The 12,578-nt window shown below is 44.3% G+C and overlaps 1 protein-coding gene across 1 annotated transcript in view; it reads right to left on the bottom strand.

The window, feature by feature from the left end:
• SYNJ2 (synaptojanin 2) overlaps positions 1-1,596 on the bottom strand; it is a 66,341-nt gene extending 64,745 nt beyond the window's left edge. The window contains exon 1 of the mRNA XM_058834430.1: positions 1,056-1,596. Within this exon, the coding sequence (XP_058690413.1) occupies positions 1,056-1,176 (121 nt within the window). The 5' untranslated portion in view covers positions 1,177-1,596. The remainder of the gene's footprint in view (positions 1-1,055) is intronic.
• Positions 1,597-12,578: the final 10,982 nt, after the last annotated feature.

Raw genomic sequence — 12,578 nt, 5'->3', positions numbered from 1 at the left:
ATGTCCTGCCAGTGTACATTGTGGAAGATTCAGCTAAGTGGACCCAGATCCTGACGTGACATTGTGACTGACATTGTACAAATCACAATGTACACAAAGATCTTACTACATCAGTTTGAACTGCTTAAACACAGACTCCTACAATGCTGTGAACAGCAGCACGATTGCAGGCACAAGTATTATGCAGAAAACAATTTAAAAACACAGCACAAGCATGTGCTCCCCTACACTGCTTTTTGCCCCTTACATTCTCAGTCACCTCATTTTTCTGTGTCTGCCTCAACATTAGCAACATCAGCATTGCATTGATTCATGTGAAACAAGTATCAAAAGCACAAGATGAGACAACCCTGAGCACCTTTACGAGACTCCTCCAGTAAGAGCCAGACACTCAGCATCCAAACACCGTTCAAACCACAGGGGCACCACAGCAAGAAGCCAGGGTTCTTTTACGGGACGCAAGACGTCAAGTCAGTCATCCCAAAACATCTCTGCTGTGAGCTGGCTGTCTTCACTGGTGGTTAGCACCTGATGTAGCTGAGTAGAAACTTCCTCAAGTGCAGTGGACCCTACTCCTTTACCTGGGCCCTCCTCTGCAGACAAGGCTGCAGAGGTTAAGTCTTGTACACTAAAGGTGCCCTGTGCCGAGACCCCATCGCCACCAAGAGCCGGGTGGCCTCTCCTGATTCTTCTACCCCCGCTGCTGGTGAGGAGGCTGAAGACACAGAGCAGCGATGGGACACGGATCGGGGGCAGATGCTGACCAACCCTCCATTCACGGCACGTACCGGGGATCACCCAAATGCCAGCAAGCGGCCAAGCCTGGAGGGCCGCGCTGGAAGTCGGGGTGTGAGTGAGGCGAGGCGCTCTCCGCAGCCAGCATCCCACTGGACGTGGGTCTGCGCGCTCCCCTTCCTCTCTCCATGCCACGCAGGAAAGTGCCCCAATGCTCCTGGGCATCGCCTGCTGCCGTCGTACCCCAGCGTCCCTTCAGAGGCAGAGGTGCGCACCCACGGTCCCCCATGGCCCCCACGGCCGCCCCCACACGCACTTACTGAGCGCCGCCACGGTGCCGGCCTCCAGCAGCAGGCAGTCCTGGCGGCTGCGCGCCTCCAGCAGGGCGCTCGGCCCCGGCTCCTGCTTCCAGAGCAGCCGCAGCCCCTTGCTCAGAGCCATGGGGGCCGCCGCCGGCGGGGAGGAGGGCGCAGGGGTCCCGGTGGAGGGGGTGGCGAAGGAGCCTCCTTCCCGTCGGGCGCACGGATCGGGGCTCGGGGGCCGCCGGCAGCCCCGCGGGAGCTCCTCGGGACGCCCGTCCCCGGTCCCGGCCGCTTTCCGAAGGGAGGGGGGCCAGGAGGGCGGCCGTGCCCCGCTGCCGCTCGCCGGTCACCTCAGCAGGCCTCCGAGCGCCTCCGCGGCAGGGGCGCCCAGCCCAGGCGAAGGAAGCGGAGCGTCCCCCGCGGGCGGACCCGCGGCTGCGTCCGCCTCCTCGGGGAGCCCCGGCTGCGGCCGGCGGGGCGGGAGCGACCTTCCCCTTTGCTCTCCGCCTTTCTCTTCCCACCCGCGGTAAACTTTCCAGAGTAAACTTTGTCCCTCCGGCTCCGCGGCCCCGGCTCCTCCCCCTCCGGGACAGGTAGACGCCGCCGGCGGGGCTGCTCCCGCCCTGCCCGCGGCTGAGGGGAGGAGCGGCGGCCGCGCAGCCGAACCCGGCGGGGCGCTGTGGGCCCGGCCCGGACGGGCTGTCCCAACTCGGCTGCTCCTGGCCCGGCTTGCCCCGGCCCCGCGGTGCCGCTCCCCACCCCTGTGCGTGGCGAAGGTCGCCGTCGAGGCGCCGGGAGTGCGGCCGGCCCAGCAGCGCCTTGAGGCGCCGGAGCTGTTCCCTCCAGCTGCCGCCCGGGAGAAGCCGCGCTCCTTCCCGCTTCCTGCGGGAGCGGCCGCCCGAGCTCCCGGCGCCGCTCCCCGCTGGCAGGGAGCTCCCCTCGGGGCTGCTTTCCGACTGTGCGCTGTCCTGCGATAGAAAGAGCTTCGGGCAAAGGCACAGCGCACGTGTTCTGGTGTTGCAGGGTTCCCATCACAATTCCCTGATGAGTCCGTGCAGGGTTGAGTGCAGGTTTTTTTCCGGAGTTCACCCATAAGGAGTGGACTGAGGAGGTAGGCACAGGTACGCCGACGTGTTCGCATGAGAGAAAAACCCGCTGTAACCTCTAGCGGAAAATGTAGTCCAATTCATACAAGGGTAAAGCAAGCAGAATTCTAATTTTTTAACATCACGAATTTTAACTTGAATTAGGATGTAGAGAAAACGGCGAAATTCAAAATTCCCAAACTATCATTTGCTGTTGTCTCACATTTACGTCGAGAACGTCGGTCATGGCTGGGCGCTGCCAGGTGGAATGTCGCAGTCCCCGCCTTCTTTGAACGTGATGGAAACAAACTGAAAAGCAAGTACTGTCTTTCTATCACACACATCTGATTTATTTATTTTATAACCAGTAGTAATTCCGAAAGGAGATTGGTTTTATGTTTGTTTATGGTGCCTCCTTAAAAAAACATTTTGTAAGGGTCTGATACGGAAACTAGGATTGGTGTTTGCATAGGGCTATTTCCCCCGTATCCTAACCTTTGATTATAGTATGTAGGGTGAAATTTAAAAAGTACTGGGTAAAGCAAAATAAATGACCCAGAAACTGTAGAAATTAAGTGACCAGGATGAAAAAAGCAAGACAGCACATAGCTCAAAGTTTGAGAGTTTTAGAGGATGTAAGAACATAGATTAATTTTAAACATGCTCAATTTTAAACAGAAAAGGGATGCATTTCTAACAGCTACCCAATGTGCGTGGCAGACCAAAAATCAGTTTATGTCTTTGACATCTTTTACTCTTTCCCTAGAGAAAAATGCTCATTTGAGATGAAAAAGTATTGCTTAATCAGTGCTGCCCAAGAGAGTTGTATTACATTACTTTTGAAAGTTGCCCTGGAACATACACTTAGGTGCTTATAATTAGCAGCAAAAAAAAAAGCCTTTTTTTTTTTCTTTTTTCTGTGTGTGTGTGTCTTTGAGGAATAATTTTTCACAGTCCCCTTTAAACTCCATCAAGAGAGCAAACTCTCACTGGGAGGATACAGATATACCCCTCTCTATTGCCTATGTTTTAACTCCTTAGTAATTTTTGTCATTAGCTCTTTTCACTGCAAATTCCAAGAGCACACAATTAAGATTGTTAATAAAAGGTTTGTTGCCAGATTTATTGGGTAAAATACTGAAGAAAGGATTGGTGCACCTGGGATAGTATTTTTTTAGCACCCCAAATTATTGTGAAGCAATAAGGATGTGAGAGAAAAACTCATATGAAGGTGGCAAAATGGAAAGCTTTAGCAGTGTGTATGACACTTGTATGTCATGGCACTGCTTCATAGGTGGCTCTCTGATTGAGTCTGTTCTAATCTGTTACAAACATCTCTTTAGTGTGTTCCAGTTGCAGTACATCCACTCAAAAAGCATTAAGTCAGTTAATTAGGCTTTGTGTTAGAAACACAAGCCTGAGAAAGCAATCAGAAAATGGTGAAGAGTAGCAGTAAATAAAACCATTCGTTTTACAAGCCTCCTTCACAAAGAATGACATCCAAATTTATGGCTCCTGTAGGAACCTTCCTCGATATATTTGGAATGTGTGGAAAAGTGTTCTCTTGATAAGATCTTTTCATCTAACCAGACTATGTTTCAATGCATGGAAGTCCATTCTTAAGAGAAAGTGTTGAGATTGACAGATCATCTTTTAGCAGACATTTGGAGTTGAGCTGTCTTGCTCTGGACCTTGTGTATGTGGGTATCATGGAAGCATTAATTCCTGCAGTCATTTGAAGAGCCCCTCAGGTGAAGACATTCCCTCTTGCACAGCACTCGTTTTCACCCAGGCCATACACCCTCATTACCTCCTCAGCAATTATTCATTTCATCTTCCTTTCTCTGTGGAGTTTTCCTTCCTTTTAATCTGCCTTGACAATTCTGTCATCCTAGCTTCTTTGCCTCTCTTCATCCATCTTTGGTTCTTTATCACTCTTTCTACCTTTAAGCCATCACAGATACTTTGCATTGCTTTCTGAATATTCCCACAGCTAAAAAGCAGGAGGTGATCTGTTGCTGTCCCTGCAGCATTCAGCTAGGAGAAACAACAGGTCGGTGGGCTCTCTCTGCTTTCAGCATGCATGGAATAGCGGGACTGTTTTGGAGGGTGGAATATGTCTTGTCTGCAGCAGTGTCCCTTTGCTTACCTTTTGTCTTTCCAACTCCTTTTCCAGCTCCTGTCTTCACAGAGGCAGGGAGATCCTTCTCCCTCTGTATCAGAAGGGGAGCAATCCTCTATTATATAAAGGTCTATGTTTGCTGACTGTGGAACTGTGTGAAATGCAGCAGTGGTATGTTAGGGGTAGACTTCATGGTAGGAGGACACAGCCCTAAGCTACTAAATCAAATTCAGTTCCTGTTAACTTACCTGTGGCATAAATTGTGTTGAAGACAATGTCCACACTGCGTTTGTGCAGATTTTTAAGCATTCAGCTGTTACCTCAGCAGTAGAAATCGCTTCAGTGTAATTTCTGAGCACTTCTATCTTTCTCAAAGTCACTCCATTTGGCTTGAATTTCTAATCCCTTCTCCTACCCAGCAGCTTGTTTACCTTGGAAGTGTTGCTATGCATTACAATGCCTCCTGCTCCTAGGTCCTTCTGGTAATGGATGTTTCCAGGGTCTGGATAACTGCCTCCCTGAAAAAGAGTCCCGCATGCTGATCTTAGCAGGTGGCATTGTTTGTCTGAAGACCATCTGAAGAGGAACAACAGGGATGTTGCAATACAGAGTCTAGAAGAATTGGATAGAGAAAGGAGTATTTGGCTTAGCTGTCTGCTCTCTGTCTGGAATAGCTGTGTGAACTCCATATCCTGGACCTCCCTGGGGTGTAGGATGGGTGTCCCTGTAGTATTAGTTGTCTTTGTGTGCTATTGAATGAACTTTGCAATCTGGGCTGCTACAAAATAGTGATACACTGTGATACAAACAAAATATACTTTTTTTGGTGATACACTGTAGAAATAAAATGTACTTTGTCCAATATTATGGTACTGAAATAGCTTTTTTAGTAACTTTTTAAAGCTCTGAGATGAAATATGAGTTTACATATGACGGCATTTCCTCAGGATTTTTGGCCACTTGCACATAGCCTCAGTGGTCACAAATTCCTCAGGAAATGTGTGTGCTTACAAGGTCATTGAAAACAGTTTGGGTTTTGCCTTTTATGACAAACTTTTGACTGTAACAAGTGAGGAAGAAATAGGGGAAATATCTCAGCATATTTTTTCCTCCACATGGCATTCAAAACAAGTAACTGCTGCTGAAATGTAGAAACTTCTACTATGTTTCCACATTTTCTAGTTAACTTTAGAATGAATTTACAGCTGAATTTGCCACAGAGAAGCATTTACAACTTTTAGGCCAATGTGCTCAAAATGTTGTTCTGAAGGTAACTGTGAGTTTTAATGTCATCTCTTACACTGTCAGTGAAATTGAGAGAAGAGCTTTCTATTCTAGTTGGTTACACTTCTCTTGTCCTAATAAAGAACTGTGTGTGCAAAAGACATCTGGTACTTCGTTACAGAGACAGTCCAATATAGTTTGAGCTAGGTCACTGTTATTCACCAACATTGATTGCATTTCCTCAAAAATAACTGAAGAGCATGAGAAACATGAGTGACAAATTAGTATGCCTTGTTTGTTTAGATTTTGACAAAGAACATTTGACCTTGCAGTGAGTGTAAGAGGAGTGATGCAGGGACATTTTCTTTGCTTCAGTTAGTGACAGTATTTTCAGATTTCTGCTCTTGTTTTCAACCTTTCCTGACAAGCTCCCCTTGTTCCTTGCCATTGGGGTCTGTGATCCTTACAACAAGAAAAATAAACTTTTAATGCTAATTAGTCTGTATCATATTACTCTTTAACCAATTATTTGGAAGGGGGAGGAGGGTGGGTGCATGGGCTCAGACCTGAGCTTCTGGTTCAGCAGGAAATAAACATATGCCTGATTTTAATTATATCAGTAGCCTGAATCTCACAGCTCCTTGCTTGGGTGAATAAACAAGTGAATAAACAGTGCAGGTTTGGCTGCTCAAGGTGGTTGGACTGGAAGCAAACTGTCTTAAGGCTCAGACTGAGTCAGGGTCTATCTGGCTGCAGGCTGTAGCTCCAGATTGGCAGAAGATTGGGCTGTGAATTCAAGCTCTGAAGGTGTACCAGAAGTGGTTGAGAGATGCTCTGGTGCAGTGCTAACAGTTTTAGGAATGCTGGTAATGAAAAACTGTGTTGCTGGGAGGTCAGTGGAATTTCTTGCCTCCTCTTCCACCTATACTTTAACTCCGTGTGTGCTAAGTGAAAGAGGTCTCTTTAGAGAGGGGGATTGGCTGCATTCACAGGCACTAGCCTTTTCGTATTAAGAGACTATTTTCAGTAACAGCATCTGTTTTAAAGCTTAACATTCTTCATCCCAAAACTATGTGCAGAGGAGCAGCATTAGTCAGATGACGTTTATTTAGGCAGTAATAGTGACCAGACAACCAGATAAAATTTTTATTCTTTCTTCCAGACTGGCATGCTTATGATTAGTTGTAGGTATCCCTTTCTCGTGTTCAAAGGATTAGGAAGCCACAGAGTTTTCCACTGCTCCTTGCCTCATTTTCTGGAACTCCTGATAGGAAAAACAAATGCCTAATAAAACAGAAAATTTTAATTTAAAGTGGGCTGCTTAATATCTGCACAGGAAGAGCTGCAGCAAGTACATTGGCAGTTTTCCTCAGTAAGCACATTACTCATCATCAAAAATTGTGCACACCTCTATTGCATATCAATAGTGAAAGCAGAATATATTGATTACCACGTAGCAAGGGATATGGATTTGATGAGGCAAAAGAAATGTCTTCCTTTTGTCCATGAATCAGCTATGAAGAAAACTCTAGGTTTCACATTTCCAGTTATGGCATTTCAGCAGTATATAGTGGCCATCATTGTCACAGATGGTGTGACACTGGACTACTGGAAGAGACTGCCTGCAACAAAGTGATTCCTAACTTCATCCTTAAATAAGAATTTAGTTATTCTGTTGCTGCTCTGAATCTGTAAGAAGGAAAAACAGTTTTCACAGTTTTTCTCTGAACCTCTAAGTTTCATTGTGTGTTGAGATGTTATAACTAGCCAGAGAGAAACAGGTGAATACAAGAGTGGACAATGCAAGAAACACAACAGAAAGCTGATTATGATTCAGACAGTGGATATGAAAGCTAAATAATTTAAAATAATAAGACCCACCCATTATTTTTAAAGTAAACAAATCATACAAAAATCAGGAAAATCAAGGACAAAATACAGTCAGGCAAGCAACAGCAAGACTTCATATGTTTCTGAATAATTTCGATGGTGCATTGTATTTATTGGGGAAGATGTTAACTTTTGATCCCTCTTACTATGATTCATTTTTAAATGAATTCTGTTAATATAAAAATCTTCATTTTGTCCTATTGGGTAACACAGACTGTATTTGAAAAAAAAAAAAAGGAGCACACAGGGTGGATGAGACCTGTAATGGGGCATTTAGAAATAGGGGGGTGGGAAGAGAGGGCAAAGACAATGGCATTTCCAAGTTCAGTTCATAACTAATTAATATTAATTCATTTAATGTTTATTGAACTCTAGTTTCCCTTTAATCAATTGAACTATGTCAATCCCCTCAGTGGGATCAGACGTTCAAGGGAGAGTATCTTTTATGAATTTTCTGTGTAAACATTAGTGGGAATGGATTGAACATAATAGGACATGTTAACTGAGGTTATGTCCAGTACTGGCTATTTAAAGTTGTAGTATTTTATAACAGGATTTTGTTAATTGGAGGAGCACATATTCTGTGTTAACAGAAATATATATATAAACCCAATGGAGGTTCATATCTTAAAGTAATATTTTAAAGTCCTAATATCTTAAAGTTCTCTCACATTCCAGTCCTGCTTCTTTCTTGCACATTAGACACAAAGCTGAAGTAAAACTAAGGAATTTTTTTTGGTGAACAAAGTGAATGTTGGACCCAACCTGTCCATTTAAAAGTTTCAGATTTATTCAAGTATTTGAATGGGGGGAAAAATGGGTTAAAAATAGTTTTCTATTTGCAGAACAACTCCTTAATACAATCAAATCAGCCAGCTCACAACCAGTACCACCACCCTTCAACTACTGAGAAGAGAATTACGTCTCTGAAATGAGTAGGTAATTTTTCCAAAATCTGAACTACAATCCAGAATCCAAGTTGGTACAACAAAATTCCATGTGAAACATTCCTCAGATTTAAGGTTTGGAATTTGTGTGCTGTGTTTTTCTTAAATACAGAATTTCTAGTTCATGCCTTTGATAATGGACTACTGGTTGAATGCCAGATGCTAACCCACATAGCAAAAAAGAGTCATTCAGTCACTGTCTAAAAAGAACACAAAATGTCTTGCTTGCATAGATTCATTCTTCTATGATCAAATGTTCAACATTTTTTCCATTTGAGTTGTTTCCAGTACAGCATATGTTGTGCTTTTAAAATGAAGTTAGGCTTCTTTCTCTCATTTCATTTCATAAACAGATGCTGCAGTATTATGCTTCCCCATACTTTAGAAAGCCCTGTCCATTAATGTTCAGATTTAGGAGGGATTTCAGACCAAAGAGCAAGGAGGGCAAGAGGCAGTGTAGTAACACATTCCTATGAAGGAAGAGAACATATTTGTTTACCTGAAAGACTGGGGGTTGGTTTTTTTCAACTGCTTTTTTGTAAAGTTTGAATGGCATTGGGCAATAAATCTCAGGCATTCCTCTGCTTCTCGACAACTTTATGGCAAGATAACTTAGACTGAATAGTTTGAAAAGACAATGAGTGTGAGCTAGTTCAAATCAGAGTGGTTGATGGAGCTCCTCAGTATACCACCAGGGTTGAACTGGAGAAGGTTAAAGAAAACCTGAAACAGTAAAATAGAGCAAACTGGCTAAGGAGTCAAGCTATTTCACAGCCCCCTTTATGGTGAAGGCAGAGTGAATAGCATATGTTTTTCTTGAAAGGGAAAGAGGACTGTAGAATGAGGTGTTATCTCTGTCACCGCTGCTGTAAAGGGGTAGCTGACAAAGCACAGTGTGTGAATGAGGGAAACAGACCAGAAAAGAGAAGAACTGAGGGAATACCAAGGTTCAAAGTTATTTGAACAAACATTTTGGTATGTTCCCTTATTCCTAATGCATCAGTTAAATCCATAGACTATGTGTATGTGCAAGTAAACATAATTAGGCTTTATTCTGCTTGCTAGTCGGTGTTTGTTTTTTGACAATTTGACTTGTTTATTTAGGTGTGCTGTTCTGCTTCACTAAAACAAGGTTTTTGCATTGCTTTTACAGAGAGAATTGCCTGTACCTCTAACTCACACCACATTCACTATTAACATATGTATCATTCCAGTCACAGAGGCTGATCCCTGTTAGCCTGGGGATGGGTCATGGCACACATAACAAAAATGATTATTCCACAAAGGTGAGTAGGCTAGGCTAGAGGTCACTGGCCCAGCTGGTTGAAAGTTACAGGAATTACATTTAACTCATTTGCAGGCTACTATTCTTTTTCTTCTGCTCCACATATGTATGTGTGTTTATCTCAAAAGTTACCTGTGTGAAAGGGGGGTGAGAAACCATCGTTCTCTGTTGGCTGCACTCAATTCCTAGGATATTTCCTCACTTTCAGCCATCGTTAGAGGCACCCCAGTAGTACCAGCGACCCGGGAATGCTGGTGTGTGTGGGAAGGGGTGAGCACAGAGTGTGGGCAGGCCAAAATAATCTCAGCAGTTTGGCGGGGAGGGAATGTGGAGTGGAAAGACCTTGCGTGGGTGTGGCTGGAAAAGCTCAGCAAAGCTGTGGGTTTGGAAGAAAGCCAGCTCCTGGGGTGTGAGAATTACTGGGCCATGAAAAACTAACTTTGGAGGGCAGGGGAAGCTGGAGCATGACACCAGTACTAATGTCATCCCTCTGTAGACTAGAGTAAGAGCCCTTCTGTCACAGACCGTGTCCACCACAATTCACCTTGTGCAGTATCTGTTTCCTGCTGTTGTTACCTCTACTTCAGTAGCTCTTCAGTAGCTCTTCAGTAGCTAGGATTGTCTTTCTTGCTGCCCTCCCTTTACCCTTCCTCTTCTCTGTCCCTCCCCCTGCTTCATTCTCTGATGCTTTTTGCCCAGTTGGTCCACTGATGGTAATATTCTGTAATTAGTGAGCCTGACACACAGAACTATTGCAATTAATTCACGTGTCTTTTTAAAAGGTGGGCGCAGTGACAGATTCCCTGTGCTGCTCTTACAGAGTAGCTATCATTAATAATGTTCCCTGCATATTTTGGTGGGAGTTCAGCAGAATTCTCTCTTTACTTATTCCAGAAATTTGAAATAGACTTTGTCCTGTCTTGAAGATTTATTGCAAACTACATGGAAGGGCTAGAACCAGTGCTGATCCTTTCCACATGGAATCACTGATGCACAGAGTTCAGAGTATGCCTGCATAAAAGCAGAGATGCTCCGTGAGTTCAAAAATGCCTCTGGGAAGTCAGATTAACTAATCTCAGTTTAATTCTAGAAGCTGCTGCTCAGAATGGATGAGTCAGGATACAACATATTGCAGAGAAGTCTTTGTGACTACTTTTAAGCAACCTGCTGGTTTAAGAAGCACATCTATACATGTTGCTAAGGGTGATTACATTGCTTATTGTTTATCTGCTCTTGAACTAAGAGCCTAATGCTGGCAATTGAGTTTAACTTACCAGTGGCTGGAGTCCCATAGGAGAAAAATCTAAAGGATACTGAGACAAATTTCTCAGAATGTTTCTTCACCATGCCAAGAGTCACACTCAACACCCTCTCTCTGCCCTCAGGGCCAGCAGCCGTCCAGCACAGCCTCTTCGGCAAAGCACAGGGCAGAACCACTTTGCCTTGTAAGATCTTAGCTGGCTGCAGAGGGTCAGCTGAGGTGTCATTGCATCCTGGGGCTGAGATGGGACCAGTAACAGTGCACACCTGTCCTGTCTTTCTCCATGCTGCAGAGTTCATCACCAGACCTGGTGTCACACACACGCCTGGACCCAGCCAGGACTCAGCAATGGACCTGAGCTGATTCCTGTTCTCTGGCTCCACAGCAATGATAAACAGCCAAGAGCCTAGGTGCAGCTGCAGCAGTCTGCTTGAGCTCCCTTGTGAACACCCAATACGATGTTTACTTGTGGGCTGGGCTTTTTCCATGTGACAAAAAAATCCCCTTCAGGAAGGGCTGTTGTATTTTACTAATTAAAAATTACTTAAGACCACTAGTCATTTTTATTAGATTCTAACACTAAATGATTACAATATTAACTCCTTGCTAAGAGGGGAGCTGTGCCAGACAACTCCTGCAAACAACTTTTCTGAACTCCATTCTTACTCTGGGAGCAGCCCCTCAGTCCCCACTGCAGTCCCTGCAAGTTGCCCTTTTCCAGTGATAATTTTACAGCACACTTGAATAGATCCCAAATCCTGCAGCCATCCTGCAACCTTATTTTGTAGATAGAAATCTCCTCTTACTGACTGTGAATTTGGCTTAAATTTGGAAGACTTTCATAAACAGCTGCATTGTGGGTTTATTTGTTTGTGAGGTTTTTTTGGGTGTTGTTGCCTTTCTGCAAAGCATTAAGACTGTGGTTGTAAGCAGCATATGACTGCCACAAGTTATTACCCCTGTAAAGTTTCTCTATTGCCAAACAAGCATAAACATGCTCAAAGGAGGGAAGAAGTGTTCTAGAGCCACCTCCTTCCCAAAGGTTTGGAAAAAAGTCCTTGCTTTAAGTTTGGTGGGTCCAATTTGTAACCGGGTAGAAAAGGGAAGGGAAGGAACACGGAAGACACATGAAGAGTTTCATTACTCCTCGGTTTTCTCTGCTGGCATAATCAGTCTCGAATAGTACAGTCAGATGGGAATCTTCTGGGGCAGTGTGTCAAGCTCAGCAAATCCATTCCAGCAGCCGGCAGCCTGGTTTATATTTTGCTACTATATTGCAACAGTTTCTACGTTTAAGTTTTCACTTCTCTCCCAGCTGTTGAATTTTTAAACAAAATCTTTACTGAGCTTAAAAATATGGCTCAACTAGTCAGGAACTAGTCAACAATTAGAAAAATGACCCTCACCTCTGTTTGGCCCTTTTCAGGCAGCTTCTTCTTTTTGCAAGAGTTTAACTTGATGAGTTACTGGATATAGCAAACTTGACAAGATTCTGTGTCTAGCTTAGAATTTGATTACAAATAATAAATTATAGATGTATGAACACTGGATAATGAGAGTGTGACTCTCATTTTGGGCTTTGTTTCCAGCTTGCCATTGGACATTACAGTGACATTTTTAAAAACCCCAACCAAACACAAAGTTTGGATTTTCACATAAGAATTTTAAGGGACTTTAAGAAATGTCAGTAGGTATTTCAGATTTGTAGTACAGCTGTGAGTGCTGTA

The sequence above is a fragment of the Poecile atricapillus genome, chromosome 3, assembly GCF_030490865.1.
Source record: "Poecile atricapillus isolate bPoeAtr1 chromosome 3, bPoeAtr1.hap1, whole genome shotgun sequence".
Taxonomy (NCBI): domain Eukaryota; kingdom Metazoa; phylum Chordata; class Aves; order Passeriformes; family Paridae; genus Poecile; species Poecile atricapillus.
The sequence above is the reverse complement of the archived record's forward strand: the minus strand, read 5'-3'. Positions and strand labels throughout refer to the sequence as shown.